The sequence below is a fragment of the Acartia tonsa genome, chromosome 15 (genome assembly GCF_053477335.1).
Source record: "Acartia tonsa isolate MP-2025a chromosome 15, ASM5347733v1, whole genome shotgun sequence".
Classification (NCBI taxonomy): domain Eukaryota; kingdom Metazoa; phylum Arthropoda; class Copepoda; order Calanoida; family Acartiidae; genus Acartia; species Acartia tonsa.
This window is the reverse complement of record NC_137274.1, coordinates 15,417,676-15,444,641: the sequence shown is the minus strand read 5'-3', so window position 1 is coordinate 15,444,641 and position 26,966 is coordinate 15,417,676. Positions and strand designations below refer to the sequence as shown.

The 26,966-nt window shown below is 30.8% G+C and overlaps 1 protein-coding gene across 2 annotated transcripts in view; it reads left to right on the top strand.

The window, feature by feature from the left end:
• Positions 1 to 26,966, top strand: part of LOC145306763 (uncharacterized) — a 74,434-nt gene that overhangs the window by 20,395 nt on the left and 27,073 nt on the right. The window contains exons 4-8 of one of the 2 annotated variants that reach the window (XM_080149058.1): positions 1,485 to 1,534; positions 1,798 to 1,852; positions 6,455 to 6,586; positions 6,760 to 6,945; positions 7,273 to 7,500. In XM_080149058.1, the coding sequence (XP_080005184.1) occupies positions 1,485 to 1,534; positions 1,798 to 1,852; positions 6,455 to 6,586; positions 6,760 to 6,945; positions 7,273 to 7,500 (651 nt within the window). Of the gene's footprint in view, positions 1 to 1,484; positions 1,538 to 1,797; positions 1,853 to 6,454; positions 6,587 to 6,759; positions 6,946 to 7,272; positions 7,501 to 26,966 lie in introns of both variants that reach the window. The other variant, XM_080149059.1, reaches the window with a different exon arrangement.

Below are 26,966 nucleotides of genomic sequence, written 5' to 3'. Positions count from 1 at the left end.
AGGAAGCGAAAATTGACTTTCACTCACTTATAGTCGGATATTCATTATCAAACAGAGGGCATGCACAAAAATTTTAAGCCTTTTAGCTCTAATAGGAAGTGAGATAATAGAGGGGGGGGGAGGCATTGAACGCCCCCCCCCCCTCCCCCTGGCCGATAAAGGTGCGGCAAGAGGCCCAACTGTTAAGGGTTAAGCTTTGGAAGGGGTCCGACTGTTTAGGTTAAAATAATTTCAATTTATTTATCTCTAGGGGCTCTGTTTTCTGAAGGGTTAAGAAGGGAACGTAAAATAGCTTAAACCCATACCGGGACCAATGTAAAGTTTCCCTAAAATGGAGAACTTAATCAGTTTAGCAGTATCAAACCTTAAGATACTGACAAAATATCTTACTAAGTTTATATAATAGGATAGGCCCAACAAGTGTAATTTATAATTTTAAATTCTATCAGTCTAATAATAAAAGCGGAAAGAGTTTATAAAGACGACACAAAAACATTTATAAAAATTACTTATTTTTTTCTTTTTTTAGATTCTTTAATGATTTTAACGTTTTTATTATGTAAATGAATAAAGTTTTATTCAAACTTAAAGGATTTAATCTTTTTCTTTGAAATTTATATGTCTAAACAGTAAAAATATGAAGTTCTTTATTACGAAATCTTAAATCATTAGATTTTAATTAAGTTTATTTATAAAAATAAAGAATAAATTTGGCAAAAAATATAGCTACAAAAAGGATTACTGCTTTATAAAACTACCTTGATTGTAGAATTGCATTGATTTTGTTTCATAACAGTAAAAAATGAGTTTTTATGTGATGCGTTGCTTATAATCAAACCTAAAAGTGCATTTTATTCAATGATAGAGTGAAAAAAACATATACCTTGTTTTATAGTTTTTTTTTCTCTCTCTTTTTATTCATTTATATAATATGTATATTAAAAATAAAAAGTATTTATTTCTTTAAATATTCATACTTTGCTAAAATGCCCTGGTAACTTTTTGCAATATATTCGCTCTAAAAAGGATTCAGTATCTGACTTTTGCATTTAAAATGATAGATTTTATACCAATTATTATGTTTACTGCAGAAAAAAATTATTTTTGTGTTTATATGCAATTTTATATAATAAAATGTGAGAAATGCCTTTTTCACACGTAGGGCGAAAAAATTAACACTGAAAATAAAATGTATGTCTTGAACATGTATTAAACTCATAGATAAAAACTTTCATAAGAACATTTATTTCAAAATATGTCATTTAAGGCATGAAATTAATTTTGCAAATTAACATTGCAAATGTTTGGAAATAACTTTTGAAAATGGTTTCTGCGGATTTTCTAATTTACATAGGTGTTTTATGCACATTTTCCCCTTTCCAAAAATACCTTCCTCGTTAAGATTGGCTTCAAGAAAGTATTTACTTTCCAAAAATGATATGTGATGAATTAGTAATTGAATTGCATTATATGTTTTTTTTCAGGATGGCCAGAGAATAAGAAAACTTGTGAAACAGTATTTTCTTATTGTGATGAGGAATAGTTTTGATAATTTAATTAAGTTGCTCATTGGATTAATCTTTGCAATATAAGGCATACACATTCTTAATAGATGCAATTTTCAATATATTTATTATATAAAAATAGAATTTGCAAATTTTTCTAAAAAGGCCACATAAGTGTAAAACTACCCAACACTCCTCTTGGAGTCTTGAATTAGAATAAATGCATACTCTTCAGACCCTCTTGTTGATTAACAATTATCTTGTTTTCCATGAATTAATAAAACTATTACTAAAGTTTGTCACTGCTGGTCTTGGAGAAAATAATCCTTGGTTGGTTTTGAAGAAAAGTAAGTCCTCTTTTCCTAAATAATTTAGTAGCGTAGAAAATTTTTGACATGGATAGGGGGAAACGTAATTTTCTCTGCTCCTATAAAAGGTAGAAGACAAGGAGCATAAAATACTATAAAACTTCCATGGCGTGCGGACTGTCTTTTAGCAGGTTTTGGGCTATTTTTATGTTTTACATGTTTCCTCTTATCTTTGGTGTTTTGGTCTAATTTTCAAGACACACAGAAAACTGTCCCGAATTTGTATTAATTTTGAGGAACAAGACTCCAGTGACGTCATATTTTTCTTTCCCAAAAAAGGGAAGGGGGGAAGAAAATCTCTTCAAAAGAGATGGGGAAAACCCCCTTTTCTCCCATCTTTTTTTTCTTCCATCCTTCCCTTTTTTTTCTTTCCCCCTTCCCTTTTTCGGGAAAGAAAAATATGACGTAACTGGAGTCTTGTTCCTCAAAATTAATACAAATTCGGGACAGTTTTCTGTGTGTCAATTTTCAAACTTTTTTCGGACGACAGTATCAAAATAATTTTTTCCATTGTTCTAAGCATCCATTATGTAATTTACTTTGACTGTCGGTCTAACAGTCATCATAAAAAAACAAAATAGGGTTTTGTGCTTATTTTCTCAAATAAATCTAAAATAATCATCCACTATTTTTTTATGCTTTGGATGTTGTCTTCCTTGTTTAAAATATAAACTTTACCAAATAGAAGATACATATTTGCAGTGATCTAAAGTGATAAGAAAATAGCCGATTAATTGATGTACATCCCCCATGATAATATACAAAATTAAACCTTATATAGATTAAACTTAGTTGATGGTACGTATGGAAACTCAACTAAATGAACCAACCAATCAAAATTCAATTAAAGTCCCCAAAGTTGTTTAGCCAACTAATAAGAAAATGTTTTTATGAAACTTTAGGGACTAGTATAATAAATAGCCCAAAGTCCACACCCTCCCTGCATATTTGAATAAAAAAATTTCGCTTCATGCACTTTCAAATAATTTCTGCTTTTCATCACATGGTATGTTTTGTTGTTATTTCTATAAAATAAAACATTTGTACACATCAAATATTTAAACCAAAAGTTCCTTTATGTGAAAAAAAATTGGCGAGCTTTGCACGCCATTTTACAACTTCATTTCAAACTGCTTTGACATTTATCTAAGTCTTTTTCTCAAAACTGTAAGTCTGACTAAATGAATAACAATATATAAGTATTTTTAACATATTCATCATTTGTTAGTGTACATTCCCTTAACTAAAAGACATGTTTTTTTTCTGGCAATTTACATTAAAAATCCTGATTTAAGCACACAACACTATACCCCTGACTTGATAAAATAACACCAATCTTGTTGTCTTTAATTGGTGACAGGAGTTGGAGTTATTAGATACTTTAGTATTCTTCAAACCTCTCTCTTTTATTCCTTTCCCCATAAAGTTTATCATTCTGGTGTTTATACAAATGTGCCAATTTTTGTTTTATAACAAAATTTTTAAAATGACCTCTGTTTGCAATTAAGCTTTTTTTAGATACAGGGAAGGTTTTTTAACTATTTTGAGAGAGCGTATCTCCACCCTCCCAATTTAAAATTAACCCCCCCCCCCAATTTTTTTTAATATTTCTTATTAAAACTCAAATTAAAAAAGTAGAAGGGCGGTTGACTTATCCCCCTCCCACCTTAAGAACACCTAGAGGCTTCTAGGGGGCGTTGCCCCTAGGCTATCTTAAAGGACGCCTGCAAGAAATAACACGCTTTAACTGCTAAAAGACTGCCACAAGAAGACCCAATACCCCAAATTATAAGCCTTCAGCTTCAATAACAAAAAAGTTCTAGGCATTTCAAAATAGCATTTTATGTACAATGGAATTTTTGAAAGATTTCCAATGCTCATAAAAGAAAAAACAATATTAAATTACGTTGCCTAGACATAAAATTATAACCTTATCTTTGTCAGAAACTTAGATTGCCTGTAACTGATTACATTTTTACAATAAAAACACCACATTTCATAGTCAAAATCTATGAAAAAAATTCGATTTAAATTGCATTTTTAAACAAAAATCATAGCGGAAACAAAGGGGTAAACTAATACAAGCTTAGCTGTGATTGGTTGTTAAGCTGATTCAGCCTTCTGATTGGCTACAGTACATTCGGTACAACGCAAGTAAAACTTAATTTTTTTTAATGATTTTGACTATAAAAATGGGTATTTTTATTGTAAAAATATATTTAGTTACTGGAAACCTAAATTTATGACAAAAATAAGCTTATAATTTTGTTTCTAGGCCACGTAGTTTAATTTTAAAGTTTTCAACATGAGCATTGCAATTCTTTCAAAATTTCCATTGTACATAAAATGTCATTTTAAAATGCCTAGAACTTTTTTGTTATAGAAGCTGAAGGCTTCATATTTGGGGTATTTGGTCTACTTGTGGCAGTCTTTCAGCAGTTAAAGCGTGGTATTTCTTGCAGGCTTCCTTTAAAATAAAAGCTATGTCTTGCATTTTTTTTATAAGGTGTTTGATAACGAATTGCTTATGGTAAATATTTTTCTTATTTAATTGTAATCCTTATAAGATAAAAGTTATGCTTCGATAGCTATTTTTATATGTTGCATCTTCAAAAAAAACGTGAATATTGAGATCAGAATTTTCGTAAATTTTATACTCATGCATCTACGTCAGTGTGTATTTTCGGATTTTTCTAAGAAGTCACCCTTTAATTGATTTTAGTTTAAAAGGGGTGTAAAATTTGCTAGTTGCTCTTCATGCACAAATCTAGCAAATCAAAACAAGAGGGTTCGGAATTCCCCCCCCCCCCCCAATCGATTTATCTACTTTATTTAATTTACTTAATTTCTCCATAAGATAAAAGCTATTCTTGTAAGATTTTTAATTTGTCAGGATGTGAGGATGCATTTTCTACAGATTGACCCTCAAAAAAGTATTTTTTAGCATCTGCAGCCCATATTTCTCAATGAATTATTAAAAAATGTATATGTCCTTGCTCTCTATAGATTACCACATAAGTAGATATAAAAATAATTTTTTTTACATCAATTAACAGCTGAGATTTTTAGAGCTAAAGTTTTGAAAAAGTGGCTAAGGAAAAAGTAACTTTTTAAGAAAAATGCTTTTTTAAAGTGAAATGACGTGTTTTCTTCACAGTTTCAATACTTTTTATAAAACTTATATAAAGATGTATCCAAGAAATTTATTTCATGCTGAAAGCACTTTTTAAAATTAATTTCAAAATTAAAATTGCACTTATAAAAATGGAAAGGGATTAGACTCGTTTTTATTATTTAAGTTTGATAGTTTTTCCCCTATTTTTTTCTATTTTTTTAAATTGTATAAAAATCTATAATAAAACTAAAGAGTAGTGTTACTAACATCAATCTCTCACTAAATTTGAAAACTATTGATAGTAATTGATCTATGGGTTTTAACCCATTAGTGCCGAACGCCACTTTTATTGGCCGATCGAGCTGTAAGTTTCAGGGAAGCTTTATAATGGTCAAAACGGAATTTGTATTTTTTTGTTTTGCTCTAGTGGCGTGCACAGGAAAGTTGCAAAAAAATCCGGTTCGGCTTGGCCATAAATACCAACCAGGCATTAACACCCGTTTTTGGTGCTTTCCCCCAGTTTTAAAACCCGGTTGACCTGTATAAACCCGGTTATTTTGACCAAAAATCGAAAAATGTAATTTTTGAACGCCAAAAGTGAGATGAACACTTTTTAGAACTTTGATACGATCCGTAATTGAAAACTACACAACCTCATGTAATCTAAAGAGCTACAAGTATAATACGAAGCGATTTATTTCAAATTTCGTGTTTAGCCGGCGATTTCGGGTAAAAAAACCCTGTTTTGTTGTTGTTGTCAAAAAAGATCTATTAGTGAAACCGGGTAATAAAAATTTCAGACTCAAAATGGAAATGCCGAACCGGGCCTATATAGGGCGTAAAAAAACGATTAAAAAATCATATAAAAAATAATAATTTAAATAAAACGAATTCACAAATAGATGTACTTGTCAATAAACTTTAGATTTAACGAAAAAAATCAGCGACTTTACTATAAAAACAAAAAAGTTAGATGGGGTATTTTGAATTTTCATGATTTTCAAACTTTGTTGATCTATACCGGCAAACGGAAGTAAGCAAAACTACCTGCTCCAGGGGGAAATGAAAGCCAGGGTAGTAGAGGGGGGATTCATACTGAGAATGATGCAATTATGAAGCCGAAAACCGGTTTTTTTACATTTTCTGGCACCGGGTTTTAAAACCCGGTTCGGCACTAATGGGTTAATTAAGAAATTCTACTGTTTATAGCCGACTTTTTTATTGGAAACAAAAAAATAAGGCTTTTCATACCAAAATGTGTACAGTTTCTACCCAATAGCAGGTCTGCCTGGTTCTCACAGAATGCTACACATAATGGCTGAGAACTGGTTCTAATCCACCAGATATTAATAGTTTTTGAAGCAATATTGAAAATCTTTAAAAAATTTTAACATCTTCTTTTCTAATTTGTTCTAACTTTAATAGAAACTATATTAGATTTTTTCATATGGTATTTTTCATTGCAGGTGAGGAAGTTTTAAACAATACTACAACAACCATTACTACAACTACTCCTACAACTACTACAACTACTACTACAACCACAACTACAACTACCACTACAACAACAACCACTACTACTTCACCTTTAACAACAAGTAAGAATATCTACAGCCATAATTTGGGTGTTTACAAGTATTTTTTTAAGCATACATTCTTCATATGCATATACAATGACATTCTTTTTAAATTCTTGCTTTATATCAGTTATTTCACAAAATAGGAATGAGTTATATATAAAACATGGAAAATTGTATTGAAATAAATATAGGTCCTGCAGAATGTCTAGCTGGTGATGGTACTAATGGTTATGCTGTTCTTGATATCTCTAGTAGATTAACATCGAAGACTGGTGGAACTGGCAATTGTGATATTACAACTGCCCCAAGTTGGACAAAAAAGAGCTTGGACTGGAAAGGAGATTTAAAATGGTACAGATTTGGAGCAACAGGCTTAGGTATGATCATAAAATTTCTCATCCAATCTCAATAATCCATTTCTTTAAACTTTTTTTGCTTTTCTAAAGTCCAAAATTAGCTTTATTAACTATTTTGACTAAGAAAACAGTGGAAGAACAAACTAGTCAAATTATAACATAGAAAGCGTACATAAACTGTGCATTTCTTAAGATAAAGCTAGATTTTAGGATATTGTACCATTAAAATTTTTGTTCGTTATAGTAATAGATTGAATCTTATATTACTAGATTAATAGGAAATCATCTTTAAGTTTAAAATATTGTGTTGTATTGACCATCTATTGATTAAATCCAATGTTATTTAAGCAAAACTGGCAACAAGTGTCCCTAGCTCTGGTAGATGTGGAACCAATGTTGGCGCATTCTCTCCATCTGCTCTTCCTGAAACTACTGGACTCTCTAAGGATATCACTCTTTGCTATGACGAAGGCAACACCTGTGTCTCAAACAAACCTGGAAAAGTGACCAACTGTGGTAGTTTCTTTGTGTATCTGCTACCTGATGTTCCCAGCTGTTCAAGAAGATACTGTGCATGTAATACTTTTTAAAAGCAAACTTTTCTATAATTTGGGCCAATCCGTACGTTCGTCCGTAATGAATAGCTTTTTTTTTGTTAATTTAGGCATGTTAGAATTGTCCTATATATTTCAAACTTTGCATGGTGATTCCTGTAATAGTTAGGAACAATTTAGAAAGCAAAGCAACTCTATAATCGTTACAAGAATGTAAAAATGAATCAATGAACATGACCCTAACACTTTTGGACAATCTTCATACAATGATAAAGTCAGTTTTATATGCATTACAATTTATTTCAAAAATAGCTATTTTTGGGGCAAAAGTTAAAGTATAATTAAAAGTATGATATATCATTAAATAATAAAATCATTCAGTATGTTGAAATAGGCCTATTATAAAACATACCGCACAAATATGGTAACATTTCAATCCTTTTCAGTCAGAGGTCAAAATTAAAATTTTCCATTTTAGATAACTGAATCAAAGATTAAATAGTAATTAATTCATTATTCAGATGAAAAAAATAATTTGTCAAAAGCATCAATTAAGTTTTGGCAACTCTTTCAAATCTAAACTCTTTCAAAACTAAATGACAAGAAATTGGTCATAATTAAAAAGGAACTATTAGATGGTTTCTTTATTAAGAATTTTGTAACAGTTAAAACCTTATTAGAATCAGCTAAAATCTTTCTGTTAAAAAAGAATGAAAAAACAGGTAAGGTAGTTTTAAAATTTAATTTATTTTACTCTGCATATAAGAAAATTATTTTAGATTCCAACATTATCTCTTTTAAAAAGTAATCAAATATTTGTTAATTAAGAACTGACATGTAATATTTTAATAAGTGTAAGCTAACCAGATCCTTTAATTTTAAGAAGATATTTAAAGAAAATTAAATAGGTTTGTGCATGGTATATCTTTTAAGACCTCATCAACATATAGAATGATTTTAATCCGGATTATTTTTCCTCAAACTTAATCCCTTGTCAGCTATATTTGTAGTTGATTGCTTACTTATATCTTCCATTTTTGCTACAAAATCCTTACTTAAACAAGCCATTTTTGTGATTAATGTCCTACTTATATCTTCCATTTTTGCTACAAAATCCTTACTTAAACAAGCCATTTTTGTGATTAATGTCCTACTTATATCTTCCATTTTTGCTACAAAATCCTTAATTAAACAAGCCATTTTTGGGGTTGATTGCTTACTTAAATCCTCCATTTTTGCTGCAAAACCCTTACTTAAATAAGCCATTTTTGGGGTTGATTACATACTTAAAACATCCATTTTTGTTGCAAAATCCTTACTTAAATAAGCCATTTTTGGGGTTGATTGCTTACTTAAATCATCCATTTTTGCTACCAAATCCTTACTTAAATAAGCCATTTTTGGGGTTTATTACTTACTTAAATCATCCATTTTTGTTGCAAAATCCTTACTTGACCCTTAACAGTCGGGCCCCTTGCCGCACCTTAATCAGTCGGGGGGGGGGGGGGGGGGGGGGTATCTCCCATGTTATCTCAGTTCCTATTAGAGCTAGAGGGCTAAAAATTTTTGTGTAAGTCCCCTGTGTTATGATGAATTTCCGACCTTAAGTAAGTCAAGGTCAATTTTCGCTTCCTTCACCCTTTTATTTAACAACCTTTGTTTTTAGGTCCTTTTTTACTTAAAAATTTCAAACGGCTGTAATTTTTTAATTTTTAAAGCTAGAATAAAATTTTTTTTGCAGAAAATGTTAATCTTTATGTAAATTTTATATTTCAAATATCAAAATATAAATTACAGCGGCCGCAGCTGTACTTGGCAGCTGCCAGCCGCCGCAGTCGGCGGTCGGCGGGAAAACGGCGGCGGATCTTTATGAAATTTTAATACGTTATGTAGACATATAAGAAAAGCTTAAGTTTTAAATTTGAAGTTTCTAAGTAAAAAATTGAGGCCACAGGAGCCATTTAACGATTTCTGGAGACCTGGAGGATCAGGACCTGCAGGATCATACCTGGAACCTGAAATTGACTTGAACACCTGTATTCAATATGAGTAATATAGAGGTTTGCTGGCATCCTGTGCCCGCCAGGATGGAGATATTCAAAAAATTCCAACTCTCGGTTATGTGTCATACCTAAACTTAAAAAGTCACGCAGTTTGGGCTCTTTGTCTTTCACACACAGAAAATGAGATAGAAAAAACCGGATGGGGGGGCGTTCAACGCCCCCCCCCCCACCCCCCCCCCCCCTTCTGACCGTTAAGGGTTAAATAAGCCATTTTTGGGGTTGATTGCTTACTTAAATCATCCATTTTTGCTACAAAATCCTTACTTAAATAAGCCATTTTTGAGGTTAATTACTTACTTAAATCATCCATTTTTGCTACAAAATCCTTACTTAAATAAGCCATTTTTGGGGTTGATTACTTACTTAAATCATCCATTTTTGCTACAAAATCCTTACTTAAATAAGCCATTTTTGTAATTAATATCCTACTTATATCTTCAATTTTTGCTACAAATTCCTTACTTAAATAAGCCATTTTTGTGATTAATATCCTACTTATATCTTTCATTTTTGCTACAAATTCCTTACTTAAATAAGCCATTTTTGGGGTTGAGGTTAATTACTTACTTAAATCATCCATTTTTGCTACAAAATCCTTACTTAAATAAGCCATTTTTGGGGTTGATTACTTACTTAAATCATCCATTTTTGCTACAAAATCCTTACTTAAATAAGCCATTTTTGTAATTAATATCCTACTTATATCTTCAATTGTTGCAAAATCCTTACTTAAATAAGCCATTTTTGGGGTTGATTGCTTACTTAAATCATCCATTTTTGTTGCAAAATCCTTACTTAAATAAGCCATTTTTGGGGTTGATTACTTACTTAAATCATTCATTTTGGTTGCAAAATCCTTACTTAAATAAGCCATTTTTGGGGTTGATTACTTACTTAAATCATCCATTTTTGCTACAAAATCCTTACTTAAATAAGCCATTTTTGTAATTAATATCCTACTTATATCTTCAATTTTTGCTACAAATTCCTTACTTAAATAAGCCATTTTTGTGATTAATATCCTACTTATATCTTCCATTTTTGCTACAAAATCCTTAATTAAACAAGCCATTTTTGTGATTGATATCATACTTATATCTTTCATTTTTGCTACAAATTCCTTACTTAAACTGTTTTTAACCTATTTTTTTTATCATATATCAAAAATATACTATGACACCAGTAGAATCAGACTGCAGAGCCCAAATTTGAATTAAGTCCCCAATAAACTTTTTTTGGGGGATTTAAAAATAAATTTTATATGTTGCTGTGATCATTTTGATGGAAGCAAAAGCATTTTTTAGTTTGGGGTTAAATTGTTTCTCACAGAACAATTTGATGTGATTCAGATTATATCAATACAATAATAAAAACTCTACTCTGTTCGATGCAAATAATTTTTTTCTAAAACAATAATTTATATAGAAGAAATTTAACATTAATATAAAACATATTATTCTGAAGTCTGAACCAATTACAAGGCTAGTTTCATATCAGTTTTTTACAATTCAAAAAAGAGTGTTTTCACAAAGTGTCTTATTTCCAATGTAGTTAAATAATTTTTATTTAATAAAAATGAAAAGAATGAAAACTATACACATAAAAGATACATGCTTTTTAAAAATATTTAAAAAAATAAGTTTGAATAATCTTATATTTTATCATATTTGTATATGTGACAAATAAATTTGTTGTATTGCGTAAACGTTTGTTGTCATCTTTCACTATTTAACCCTTTACAGCCAATTTTTTTGTGTTTTAAATAAGTGATGGAAAACAAGCACGATAAAGTTAATTCATTGATATATTGTAAAGAATTAAGTTTTTAATGAATTAATTTAGATGAAATCAAAAGGCCTAATTTTACTCTATACCAGAATACTATATATATGAAGCAAAACACTCTAAAAGCTACGAATTTTACCCAAATAAAAAAAGACCTTTTGCTCTGATCAAAAAAGACCACAGCAACAGTAAAATTAATTTTTAAATACCCTCAAAAAAGTTTATTGGGGACTTAATTCAAATTTAGGCTCTGCAGTTTAATTCTACTAGTGTCATAGTATATTTTTGATATATGTTTTAAAAATAGGTTAAAAACAGTTTAAATAAGCCATTTTTGGGATTAATTTCGTATTTATATCTTCCATTTTTTGCTGTAAAATCCTTACTTAAGCAAGCCATTTTTTTGTGATTAATTTCCTACTTTCATAATAAAAATTGGCAAAATTGAACCTATATTGTAAATTATATTAAACTACATGATATTATACAGTATTACAATACATTCAAAAAATTTATATTCTTTTCATGTTTAAAATATTTGTTTTAAATTGATACAAATAAGATTTTTAAATCAAATTCATTGGTTTTCTGCATAAATCAATCTTCTGTTTCTGATTTAAAGTTGTGTTATAAAGTTCCAGCAAAACCACTCTAACCACAGACTGAGACAATCTGTCTTTGAAGTGATTCTAATGTACTCTAATGATATTTTGATTGATTGATCAACTCTGTTCTCCAATGAAGTGAACTCCTGAGAAAAATTACAAAAATAAAATATATCTTAATATACTGATATGAAATACACAAAACTACTCTTTCTAACATATGTTTCTTTAATATTTTACAATAAATATTCATGAATCACTATTAACATTTAGAATGAATAAATACTAGTAAAATCAAGAAAATATAAACTGAAAAATATCCAATACAGTATTTATCATTTGGGGTTAAACTTTTATTCAAAAAAATAAATTTAAAGCTATTATACATAAAAACAAGCAATTAAGTGCACTGATGTCTAAGAGGGGTGTACAGGTATGATAACCCCCACCCCCAATGAAATTTGGCATTCAGGAACTATGACATCATTGTGAAGCTTCTATGTAATACAGCATGACACACAAAAAGTATTTTTTAGGGTTTAAAAACCATATTACTTAGTGTATCAAAAATAGTAGCATATGTTCTTGATCTCTTTACATTTCCCCACAAGAAAATATTTAAAAAAAAGAGCCTAAATTTTGAAAAAGTAACTTAAGAAAAAGTAACTTTTTACATGAAACAACTTTTTTAACAAAATTAAGGTAAAAATCTCTTTATTTTTGTTACTAGCATAAAGCTTACATAAAAGTGTAATAAAACACTAAGTTTTAAGTTGAAAGCATTTTTTGAGTCTTGTAAGGTTAATGATATTTTTATTATCCTAACTTTATTAACAAAAAAGATATAAACAAAATAAAATTTCATCAAAAGAGTTTTTATTTTCAAAAGCATAATTTACCAGAGATCTAAAGATATATGTCAAAAAGGGGGCGAAATAAATGTTGAAATTAATCCTTTATTATACACATTGTAATGAAAAAAAAAATTTTAAGTTAAAAGCATTTGTCTAATATTTGGGTTAATTAGCCCCAAGGTAAAAAGTTTTGGGAATTTACAACCTGAAATGGAAATTACCACCCCTTTCAAAAAAAGCTTGGAAGTCCTTGAAAATGTAAGAATCAATCTAACGCCCCAAACAATTGGCAAAACTTAATGAAACTTGGTGAAAATATGAAGATTGTTAGCATAATTATCCCTAAAAATTTCAGCTCTTTATCTTTTATAAACCCTGAACCACTTCATTATGCAATTTACATTTTTCTGGATATTTTGCTATGATAGTCCATAAGTGTACAGATTTACTGTATATTGTTTCTATTTGTTAATGCAACACATATGATAAAAGAAAAAGATTCTGTTTAAAGTAAAATGCTTATGTATTGATCAAAAAATAAATTTTTTGATTTTTTACTGATTTCCTTCATTATGCAAATCCAAAGAAAATCAATGGGAAAAGATTTATTTTGCAATTTTCTCCTCTTTTAAAGATTGAAACTCATAAAATAAAATTTTTTAAAGGAATTTATGCATTAATTATTATGAAAAACAGTATAAGGTAGAAATTAATGATTTTTATAAATAAGAAATATTTGAAAAAAAGAAATTCGACCCTTATCACTTTAGAGGACAGCTGCTGAGCCCCAGTTTTATGGATGAAGCTAAATACTTGTTAAAGTTATAAATTACCCTCAAAAGTATACAAAAATGTTTTTTCATGTGTTAAAAAAATCCATTTTAAAATCTTGATTTTGAGGATGGTGGCCTTTAAGGTGCTCTTACTGGTGGTGATGGTGAGCCAAAGTTATCAGAGTGCATGGCACTATGGTCCAATTTTTGTAGTCATAGCAGCCTCAAGCCATGCAGTATTAAAATAGAAAAAAATTGCAATTTAAATTACTCTAATTCATAAGGTAAATATTGTAGTTTTTAGATAATGGTTATATTATGTGTCAGGAGGCTCCATTGGAGGCTGCTATGACTACAAAAAATGGTACATAGGTTAATAGACAAGTTGTTGTAATGGGCATGTACTTAGATAACATTTAGCTCACCATCACCTGGAGTATCTCAAAGGACATCATCCTTAAAATCAAAATTTTAAAGTTGATTTTTTTAATACATTAAAAAACATTTTAGTATACTTTTAAGGGTAATTTTTATCTTTAACATGTATTAAGCTACATCCATTAGACTGGAGGTCAGCAATTGTCCTCTAAAGTGATAAAGGTTGAATTTTTTATTCCTAATATTTCTTATTTAGAAAATTCATTAATTTCTACCTTATACTGTTTTTCATAATAATCAATGCATGAATCCCTTAAAAAATTGTTATTTTATCAGATTCAATCTTTAAAAGAGGAGAAAAGTGCATAATAAATGTTTCTCCATTGATTTTCTTTGGATTTGCATAATGAAGTAGACCAGTAAAAAAAAAATATAGTTTTTCATTGACACATAAGCATTTTACTTTAAACAGAATCTTTTTCTTTTATCATATGTGTTGCTTTATCAAATAGAAACAATGTACAGTAAATCTGTACACTTATGGACTACCATAGACAAAATATACAGAAAATGTAAAATGCATAATGAAGTGGTTCAGGGTTTAGGAGTTGAAAAAATCATGTTTCACCTTTCTGTCTCAGATGGACGGACAGACAGATAGACATTTCAAATAATAGAGTAGCTTCACTACTAATTATAGAGTAGCGCTTTGCTACTAAAAATAAGCTCAGAACTCATATTTATAGTTTAAGGGGGGTGTTTTGCTCCACTAGCCTCTAGAAAGGAAGTCCTGAAATGAAATCTGTAATGGTTACTTAGTTAAGTTATGTCTAAAAGGTTTTCTTTAAAAAAATAAGATTGATATCTTTAAAAATATGCTCAGAACTTATATTTTTTGTGTTTTGGGGGTTCTTTTGTTCCACTAGCCCCTAGAAGTAAAGTCCAAAAATTCAATTTTTACATTTTACAGGTAGATCCAATCATATAAATGAGCTTACAAGCTATAAAAACAAGCCCAACAATCCAGGGCAAAATTTGGTACTGAATTATACAGATTCTTGTATCATTTGCAGCATAACTAAAACACACACACATAGAAAAACTTTTGGGTACCTACATTTTTGGGTACCCCAATGCCATAGAAATGATAAGGGAGTAATAAAAAAAATTTTATTTGTGTAAGAACCAAATATATTTTGAAAGTTTTTAAAAAACAGAGGGGGAGAGGAATGAGGATACTTTGTTAAATAGTTTAATGTTGCTGCCCTACTTATGAATATACTTATCCTTGTTTCAAATTAGTATAGTATAATGTTGCTGTGCTCAATATGTATATTACTGTCCTTGTTAACATTAGAAGGAATAATGTTGCTGCGTTACTAATGTCCTTGTTAAATTTAGATTATTATAATGTTGCTCACAAACTTGTGGAAATAAATGCACATGTTAAAATTAGTAATTTACCACAAAAATGGCACAATTAAGTCAGCAATTTACTTTTTTTCATGCTTACTCCACGAGGAGAGATTACTAGGGACAGCATAATATAATTTTGCTGCGCTATTTATGAATATACTTCAACATTACTTAAACATCACTATTGTATAATATTGCTGCTCTACTTATATTTATATTTGTCCATGTTAAATTCAGTATAGTAAAATAATGCTGTTCTTCTTTTGAACATACTTGTCCTTATACCAGTATTACCTCTAGGGGCTCGGTGACGCTTCGGGTGCAATTCCTATCCACGCCACCTTGAACCTACTCTGTGTTTTAAATTGCAGTGTAAAGCGCTCAATCGCCCAGTGTATTAAGTAAGGTAACACCCAATAGACAACCAAATCTTTGATTGCACGAATTTTGTCTCGAGTCCTAACTGCATTTTTAGTCCATTGTTGTATCCCTTCAGATATCTGATAGTATTGGATAACAATAAAATATAATGTAGAGGGAGAGGTCAATAGCAGATAAATAATGCATTAACATTAGTTAAAATATAATTTCAATCGTGATAATTTTATTAACCATGCTACAATGTTACGAGGAGGGATAGGATACTTAGAGGTTAGTTAATATACAGCCCTTGGTCAAAATTTTTATGATTAATTATTGGAAGGGAGATTAATTTTATTCATTTTCATATAACTAAGATTTTACGAATTTCACCAACAACTTGTATCCACCGCAGCGTAAAGATAATAATTTTTAAGCTGTAAGGGACAGGGATCTTAATGGATATGACAATGCCTGATAAATTATAATACTCCCTAATGATAATAAACAAGATTACTCCTTCAAGATTTAAGTTATTTGTTGAAAATCTATTCATACAACAAATAAAATAATGTGTTTATAAAACTCTGGATACCATTATAATTAACAGTCCAATGCCCCCCACCTCCCTGGTGAAGGATTATATATCACATCGTTTTAAAAGCATTTTCAAGGATACAAAATTTTATTACAAAATTAATTCCAGTGTTGTTTTATTCAGAGTTGCTCAGAAACTGTTTTTAAACTGCGGATATTAATTAAATTCTGAGTCATACTGGAATAGTTATTTGTTGTATCGTATTATAAACAATTTTCCCGAATTTAAAAATGTACAATAATAAGTTTTGTAAGCCCCGAGATTCCTAAGGCTAATAAAACTGGTTATAATCTTATGATTGTACATTTTTCAGTATGGCCTAGTACCGAAAATATTTTTTCCAGTTTGGCTTCAAAACCAATTAAAATCCGCTAAATTATAACCAGTTCTAATCCATACTGAAAAAAATCATGTATAGCAACTTATTACAGACAATTTTCCACGAGTATTAAAACAAAATATCATGAAATTAAAATCCGTTTTCTTAGCCAGGTCCTTCAACCATTCAGAACTAACAAAACTGGTTTTAATATTTTAATTTTTTCAATCTAATATCCGCGGAAAGCTAACTATAATACGAGGCGATAAATAATTATTATTTTTTGAATAATATACTGTTTTTAAAAAGTAACAGGATCTATGTGTGTCTCTGTCTGTTTAAGGGAGGATACCACCACCCTCCCAAGAAAAATTTTATTAACTAATATAATAACATGGGACACAACAATATAAATATCCAGGAAGGATGGGGACATTGGGCTGTTTATGACACTTGTCTCAAAAGTTTTATAATTAGTTTTCTTATTCATGGGCTTAACAACATTAAATAAATTTTGATTCGGTGGTTTCTTGAGTTGAGAGCCCAAACATATTAACCATTAATTGTAATCTGAAGAAGTCCTAATTTTTGCAAATTATAATAAGAAATGTACATCAATTTATCGGCCAGTGTCTTATCCCATTGGACCCCTGATAAATATCAAAGAAACGAGGAAGCTCTGAAATAAGCATGATACTGTTTAAGGACATACTTACATTTTTGTTACTTAATTATAGTGTTATAGTGCATAGTTTTAGATCGATAGGACAATTCTAACAAGTTTAAATTAGCGAAAAAAATCTAACCAATGGACGTAAAAACGGACGGACCGTCCTCAATTATAAAAGCCTTGCTTTTATCAATCAATAATCCATTTTCCAGTATGGCTTCGAAACCGATTATTATCCGCTGGATTAGAACCGGTTCTACGCCATACTGAAAAATTATGTAAAGCATTGTATTACAGAAAATTTTCATTGAATATTAAAATAATAAAAATAAAATTAAAACAAGTTTTCTGATAATAATCCATTTTCCAGTATGGCTTCGAAACCGATTATTATCCGCTGGATTAGAACCGGTTCTACGCAATACTGCAAAATTATGTAAAGCATCGCTTTAGAGACAATTTTCCACAAATGGACGGACCGACACCAATTATAAAAGCTTTGCTTTTATCAATTGATAATCCATTTTCCAGTATGGCTTTGAAACCGATTATTATCCGTTGGATTAGAACCGGTTCTACGCCATACTGAAAAATTATGTAAAGCATTGTATTACAGAATATTTTCATTGAATATTAAAATAAAAATAATAAAATTAAAACCAGTTTTCTTAGTCCTGATCTTCGGCTCTAATTAGGACTAAAAAAAACTGGTTTTAATCTTTTCATTTTGATATCTGCGGAAAGCTGACTATAATACGATAAATTACTATTCCAGTATAAAAACCGATTAATATCCGCTGGATTAGAACCGTTTCTCAGCCATACTGATCTGTGTATAGCATCGTATTACTAACAGCTTAGTTTATATTCTTATTTTGTTTTGTTTTGATATCCGCGGAAGGCTGTCTATGATACGATGCAACAAGTAACTAATCAAATCTAATGTCTATACATTTTTTGTTGATTTCATTTCACTTTTTAAAATAAATGTAATAAAATATACTTTATAATAAAAACAGAGTCTTACCTCATTAACAGAACTGTATACCCAGTTTCTTTTCAACAAAGATTGGTTCAATAAGATGCGTAGGTTTTTATAACATTACGATTTCCTACAATTTAAATACCTTTCTTAAAAGTAATACTTAATATTTAGAATTGTTTGGAAATGCATTGTATTGTGTAAAAGATATAGAATTCACAAGAGAATTTTTCATAAATAAAAATAACTTTTACTGTAGAAAATAAATTGCACAGATTTTTAACAAATACATATGTTTCTACCAGGAGTAACCTTGGCCAACTGACACGACAGCCTGGGTCAACCTGTGTTGACCCATGTTGTACTGGCACGACACACACGCACGCACTTATACACACACTTACAATTGGCATCTAAAATAGATTTGTTATGGGAAGGGAAAAGACAATTGACAAAATAAACTTTACATTAAATTTTTAGAAACCAGATTATGTCTTATGTAGCTTATGATTATTTGTAGAAATATTTTTGTGCTTTCACACAAAGTACTTGTTGAGCACTGATAACTCCTGTCACCTTTTCATTTGTGAGAAAATTTGTAAAACTACCTGGCCCCACCTCATAAAAAAAGGGATTTTCAGTGCTCAACATGGTAGTCTGGGTGAAAGCACCAATATTCTTAAGATGAGCTGGCGTTGTTTTCAGGTAGAGTCAGGACATAAGGCTGTTTATTACACTAGTCCCCAAAGTTTTATGATAATGTATTCTTAATCGTTGGTTTAACAACTTTGGGGACTTTTATTGAATTTTGATTGTTAAATTCATTAGGTATAGCGTGCAAACGTTTCAACCAGTAATGGCAAACTACAGAAGGGGTATTTTTGTATATTGTCATTGGGGATGTACGTCCAATTAACTATTGCCTTATCTCTTTAGATCCCTGGTGGTTAAAATTTCAATGAAAGTACCGAAAACTTTTATGCCAACGAATAATGTGAAGTAGTTAACTTGTTAAGAATCTTTGTACATATTTTAATTCAGGGATCTTCGGGGATAAGAAAATGTTGTTTTATCAAAATAACTCTGAAGTACTTTTATAAAGGCAAATCAATTTAATGTAACGTAAATTTTTTATATCTATAACTGTTTTTTTGGCCAGATAAATTTAAATTTGAAGTGGTTTTTAATACTTTTTAGTAGCGAAGCTACTCTGTAATTCCAAATGTCCGTCTGTCTGTCCATCCGATTGTCCGTCTGTCTGTCTTGTTTGTTCGTCTGTCTGTCTGTCTGTCTTGTTTGTTTGTCTTTTTGTCTGTCTGTCTGTTTGTCTTTTTGTCTGTCTGTATGTCTGTCTGTCTGTCTGTCCTTATGCATGTCCGTCTGTCTGCTTGCATTTATGTCCGTCTATCTGTCCGTCTGTCTGTGTGTGTGTGTGTATGTCTGTCTGTCTTTCTGTCCGTCTGTCTGTACATCTGTCTGCCTGTCCTTTTGTCCGTCTGTCTGTCCTTCTGTCTTTCTGTCCGTCTGTCCTTCTGTCTGTCCATCTGGTTGTCCGTCCGTCTGTAAGTCTGTCAATCTGTTAGTCTGTCATTCTGTCTGTCTGTCTGTCTGTCCTTCTGTCTGTCCGTCTGCCTGTCCTTCTGTCTGTCCGTTTGTCTGTCCGTTAACTTTTTAATTCTTAATTTTTGGAGGAAAAGTTTGGACATTGCTAGTTTATACATCTCAATCAAGATGTAAATAATAGCGTTTAAAGGTGACCTTTGTACCCAAAGTACCCAAAGTGTAACTAAGCCCCCTGTAATCATCACTCTTTTGTACACCAGCAGATACGCCCCTAGAGGCCACTAGATGCATTTGAAGTGGGAAAAAAGGGTTAATTGACCTTCCCCCAAATTTAGTTTTAAAAGAAAAAGTAAAAAAAAAAACTTAGGGAGGGGGAAATAATTTTTCTAGGAACTATTTATATTTTGAGAAATTTGGTTACCTTATGAAATGGTAATAAACCTTCCTAGGACATATGAGAAGATACATTTAAAGAACCATACAGGGAAACAATATCTGTTCAGCTTTTGGCAAAGTTTTTCACTGCAGACAGACATAGAGACATACAGGGACACAGGCAGACATCCTGTTACTTTTATATGGGGATTAGGACAAAAGATTAAAAAATGATTGTTTTCATTTAAATTAGAGAAATTATCTTATTATTCTTTAAAACGGAAAAAAATAGATTTCAACTTTAAATTTCATTTACCTAGCTTAATTAGTAAGATTCAAAGGTCTGTAGATTTAATTAACATTGGGATTTTGGAGAAGGACGATGGAATAATAATTATCCTTGCCAAACCATTTCATATTTTATGTAAAAATGTATAATAATAAATCTGCCATTGTCCTATCCATTCCAGAATAAGTGTAACGTTGGCCTATATTAAGTGTTACAACACATACATGGAACTTCAAACTTTATATGTTGTTGTCCTGTAATAAAAAACATTCACTAAACAAAAATAACAAATAAAATTATCAGGGATCTAAAGAGATAAGACAATGGCAGATAAATTGATGCACATCCCTAAATATGACATGCTAAGTTATCCCTTCTGTAGATTAAAATTAGTGGTTGAATCGTTTATACATTCAACTTAACCCTTAACGGTCAGAGGGTGAGGGGGCGCTCCCCCACCCCACCCTCCGTTTTTTAAAGAGCCCAAACTGCGTGACTTTTTAAACATGAGTATGACACATAACTGAGAGTTGGAATTTTTTTAATATCTCCATCCTGGCGGGCACAGGATGCCAGCGAACATGGCAGGGTCATCCAGGTAAAGATCAAAAATATTTTTTGACTTAAACAAAGCATTTTATCTTGCCAAAATACTAAATATCCTCTAGTAGTACATCCTTATATGAAATACAGGTGTTCAAGTCAATATTAGGTTCCAGGTTTGATCCTGCAGGTCCTGATCCTCCAGGTCTCCAGAAATCTTGAAAATGCTCCTGTGGCCGCAATTTTTGACTTAGATACTTCAAATTTTAAACATAAGCTTTTATAACATTTCTACATATTGTAATAACATTTCATAAAGATTCGCCGCCGTTTCCCGACGACTGCGGCGGCTTGCAGCTGACAAATACAGCTGCGGCTGCTGAAATTTATATTTGATATTTCTAATATAAAATTTACATGAAGATAAATATTTTCTGCAAAAAATTGTTCTTCTAGCTTCCATAATGAGAAAATTACTGCCGTTTGAAATTTTTAAGTAAAAAAGGACCTAAAAACAAAGGTTATTAAATAAAAGGGTGAAGGAAGCGAAAATTGACTTTGACTTACATAAGATCGGAAATTCATTATCAAACAGGGGACTTGCACCAAAATTTTTAGCCCTCTAGCTTTAATAGGAACTGAGATAATAAGAGGGGGGCAGTGAACGACCCCCCCCCCATCCCGACCGATAAAGGTGCGGCAAGGGGCCCGACTGTTAAGGGTTAATAAACCAATCAAAATTCAGTAAATCTCCCCAAAGCCATCGAATAAGAAAACATTATTGTAAAACTTGGAAGACTATTGAAATAAACAGCCAATTGTCTCCTCTCTCCCTCTGGAAAAAAATACAAACCAAGAAAGAATAAAAAGCAAAGCTACTCTATGATTCACTTATTGCCTCACGTCATTCAGTCCGTAATTTATTTGATTTTCCAGTATTGCTTTAAAATCAATTAATATCCGCCGAATTAGAACCATTTCCCAAACATACTGCTAAATCATGTATTGTATCCAAATATAGACATTTTCTATGAAGAGTAAATTAAAATCCTAATATTCATACCAGTTTCATTGGACCAAGCCGTCGGCCCTTCAGGACCAACAAAACCGTAATTAATCTTATAATTTATAAGCCAAAAGCTAATTTAGGAATGCTACGATAACAAATAATCTTGGTCCTAAAAATGATTTTTGATTTTGCTCAGGGAGATATAGTCCCTTTCACGTCAACGCCTCTTAAGGGGCGATTAGTCATATTTTCACAGTAGCTTTTGAGAGGTTAAGTTAGATTTTTTTTTCAGTTAAAGATATCAAAATTAAATATCCTGTTGTTTAAAGAAAACAACAATGACAGTCAGACTGCCTTTTTGCAGGTTTTTGGCTATTTTTACATTTTTCACATTTATACCCATATCTTTGGTGTTTAAGGTCCAATTTTCAAAAAATTTCAGTTAAAGATATTAAAATTAAATTTCTGGCGTTTGAAGAAAAGAAACAATGGAGGCAAAACTGCCCTTTAGCAGGTTTTTGGCTATTTTTATATGTTTGACATATTTCCGCATTTTTGTGATATTTTTGGTCCAATTTAAAAACTTTTTTGCATTACCAGTTTCAAAATATTTTTTCCTATTGTTATGTACATCTAGTAGCTTTAACCGTTTTCATCATACAAAATAAAACAAGGTTTCATGTTTATTTTCTCCAACAAATCTATTCTTGATTTTAATTTATACACTACTACTACGTATTCCCATCCACATTTTTTTGTGCTTCGCTACTTATGGATGTTGTCATCCTTGTTAAAATGACAATTTAAAAGACAATTAACAAAAATTGCAAAATTTGGCAAATAAGCCAAAAAAGCATTTATTGTGATTGATTGCCTATAAGTAATTTATCAAAAATTGCATGGTTTGGTATATAAGCCAAATAAGCAATAATTTTCATTGATTGCCTATAAGAAATTCATCAAAAAATTGCATGGTTTGGTATATAAGCCAAATAAGCAATAATTTTCATTGATTTCTTATAAGTAGTATAAGTAGTATAAGTAATGGCAACCAAGCTTTTGAAGGAATCATTTGTGCCCTTGAAACCATCTTTGAGCAGCGTGAGAAGGACTTTCATCCAGACGAACAAGAAGAGACAAAGCAACAAATAAGAGGCCTGAAAGATGATAATGATACTCTCTGGCAAAGAAACCTTAAAAGTAATGTCATCCTGCACAGTCCAGACATCCCAACTAAAAATCTACAGACAATTATCAAATCGGACGAGACTCTGAAAAAAGAAAATAAAACCATCCAAGAGCATTCCAAGGAACTTATCCTAGAGCATTATGGCATTGAAATTCCAGACAGCGACCTAGCTGCCTGCCACAGGCTAAAAGGGCCGGGTTCTATTCTGGTTAAATTCAACAACCGCTGCAATGATAGTGCCTATAGCAGCCTGGTCAAGGCCATAAAACGAGGTGGGCTAAAAGGAGAAGAAAGGAGAAAAGCTAAATCCAAAGAAGAAAAGGCACACATCAAACTCCCCAACTTTTTTATCTGTTTCTATCTGACAAAGCGTAGGGGCATGCTGGTTCAACACCTGAAGAAGCTCAAGAGAAATGGAGATATCAACAACTTCAGCTCAGACCAGAACGGGACCATCTACATGCAGGTGAAGCGGGACGGTGCCTGGGAACCCATCACAAAGCAGTTTGGAGACGACGAAAGCAAATGCACCCTAACTGAAATAGAGGTAGATCAATTAGTAAAAAAAGTTAAAAAGGAAGAAATCAAAAACTAAAAAGTTAGTTGCACTTTCAGAGAAAATATTTTTTTAATGCCATTCAAATCTTATTAATACTGCTTCATATTTATAGCTTTAAATCAATTTTTTTCAGGTTCATTTCATTTACTTTCTATTTCTATCAATATGGTTAAAATTATCTTTACTATTAAAAGTATTAAATATCTGTCAACTGAAATAATTCGCCTGTATATATAACTTTACACATTAATCAGGACTATGATTCTCATATTTTCTTTAATTCTCGTAGCATTAAACTTAGCTTATTGGTCTCATATTGAAAATGATTGATAATTTTGTAGATGAAAATCTTTTTAAATGTTCTTACTTCAGCTTGGAAGAATTTAATGATCTGTATAAGGAAAAAACAGAAATTTGCTCCTTATTATCATATAATATAAGAAGTCTTACAAAAAATTGTAAAAGCCTAGAAAGTCTTTTAAAAAATTTAGCAAATGAAAAATTTAGTTTCTCTGTTATTTCACTTCAAGAATTATGGGCCATAAAAAATAGTCAGGATGTTAATATTCACAATTATCAAACTATAGTATACAAAGGGAGGGAGGGGAAAAAAGGGGGCGGTGTCGGATTCTTAATAAGGGAGGGACTAAATTTTCAGGAATTAAGGGATTTAAATGTCTTTAAACAGGGGTTTATTGAGAGCATGTTTATTAAAGTATTTACACAAAACGGCAGATATAAAATAATAGGAAACATTTATCGCCCACCAAATAGTAACATTGATATCTTTCTACAAGACTTAGAACTTATTCTCAAAAAGCTTGACTGTAAGGAATTTAAAAATGCAGAGGAAATTTTAATTTCTGGAGATTTCAACATTAATGTTTTATCACATCTAAATCATGCCCCTACAAATAGATTTTTATCATTGATGCTTACCCATTCCTTTATGCCTACTATAACTTTACCATCCAGAATAAGTGAAAACACAGCCACTTGTATTGACAATATATTTTCTAACAAACAAAATTTAAATTTTCAAAGTGGGTTAATATTAGAACATATTACAGACCATTTACCTGTCTTTTTAGCACACACATGTGAGGGGAAGGAGGAAAGGGATGGTATAAGTGAAGATAAAGTCAGAAGTATGTCTAAGAAAAATATTAATATTTTTAAAGAAAAATTAGCAAAATCAAATTGGGACAGTATTATGAATGAAATTAGGCCGGAAGTAGCTTTTGAGTCATTCCAGAATAAAATAGAAAAGGAATTTAATGAAAGTTTTCCCTTCTCAAACAGAAGAAAAAATCGAAAAAAACACCCCCAAAATCCATGGATGACACAAGAACTACTTTCTATCAGAAGACAAAAAGATAAGTTATTTAAAAAACGCATAAAATGCCCTAATGAAACTAATTTTAACGATTGGAGGGACTTAAATCGGCTTTACCAAAATAAATTAAGGAAGGCAAAAAAAGATTATTATCACAATAAATTTCTAGAATTATCAAATGATATTAAGAAAACTTGGACTCTTATAAACTCAGTTATAAATGGAAGAAAGCATAAGGAAAGTCTACCTAACATCTTTTATGATGACATAAAATCATATTCAGGGGCAAAGTCAATAGCTGATGGTTTCAACGACTTTTTTTCAAGTATTGGGTCTAAAATTGCAGAAAATATACCAAATTCTGAATCTAATTTTCATAGCTTTCTTGGGGAGAAAAATGATACTAATTTCAATTTTGGTATTGTAACTAAAAAGAACTTGTTGTATGCTCTAAATAAACTTAAAAGCAAAAAGAGTTGTGGGGAGGATAACATCTCAATCTTTCTTATCAAAGAAGTTATAAATAAAATTATTGATCCGTTAGTATACCTATTTAATTTATCATTAAAAACAGGATTCATACCACAAAATTACAAAATTGCTCGCGTAGTACCTATTTTTAAAGCAGGGGAGAGAAAAAAGTTTACTAATTATCGTCCAATTTCTATTCTTTCAGCATTTAGCAAAATTTTAGAAAAAGTTGTTGCATTACAAATGATCAAATTTTTATCAGATTGTAATATCATATATAAATATCAATATGGGTTTCGTCCTAATCATAACACAACACAGCCTTTATTAAATTTACTTAAGCATATCTATGAAAATCTAAATAAAAAGAACCCTGAATATACAATAAACATTTTCTTAGATCTTTCAAAAGCCTTTGATGTCCTAAATATAAAAATTCTTTTAAGCAAACTTGAACACTATGGTTTTAAAAATACATTGAAATGGTTTGAAAACTATTTAATAGGACGGCAACAGTTTGTTACAATCAATGGTGTAAATTCAGCTAAAAAAATCATTCAAACAGGGGTTCCACAGGGAAGTATTTTAGGCCCCCTCTTATTCATTCTATACATAAATGATTTACCAAATGCAACATCTTTTTTAACAAATTTATTTGCTGATGATACTACTTTTAGCAAATCAAACAACAACTTAAATGATTTAATTGCAGATTCTAATTTAGAACTCGATAAAGCAAAAAATTGGTTTAGAGCAAATAAACTAGCCTTGAATGTATCAAAAACTAAATATATGATTTTTCGCCCACATAAAAAGCCATTTGATCCAGAGTTATGCACATTGAAAATAGGAGGGGAAAAAATCGAAAGAATTGGCAGAGATTGTAATACTAAATTTTTCAAGTTTGTTGGTGTTCTTATAGATGATGAACTAAAGTGGGACAAACATATAAACTATGTAGAAAATAAAATAGCAAGCTCAGTCTATGCCCTATCCCAAACAAAAAAGCTCTTTCCAACCACTACTTTAAAAACAATTTACAACAGCCTTGCTAAGCCCCACATAGAGTATGGCTTAATTGTTTGGGGGGCGGCAAAGGATGAGCATATCACAAAAATTCATAACCTACAGAAGAAAGCTGTAAGAAATGTTTTAAATGCTAAGTACAATGTGCATGCCGAGCCCCTGATGGGAAAACTAGATATTCTTAAAATTTTTGACCTAAGGGATGCAAATGTAGTTGAATTTGTCTCTAAATATTTAGAAAACAAACTTCCCAAATGTATGCTTAATTTTCTAACACCATTGCAAAATACTAGATCAAAATGTCTTAGAGTAGAGAAGCCAAATT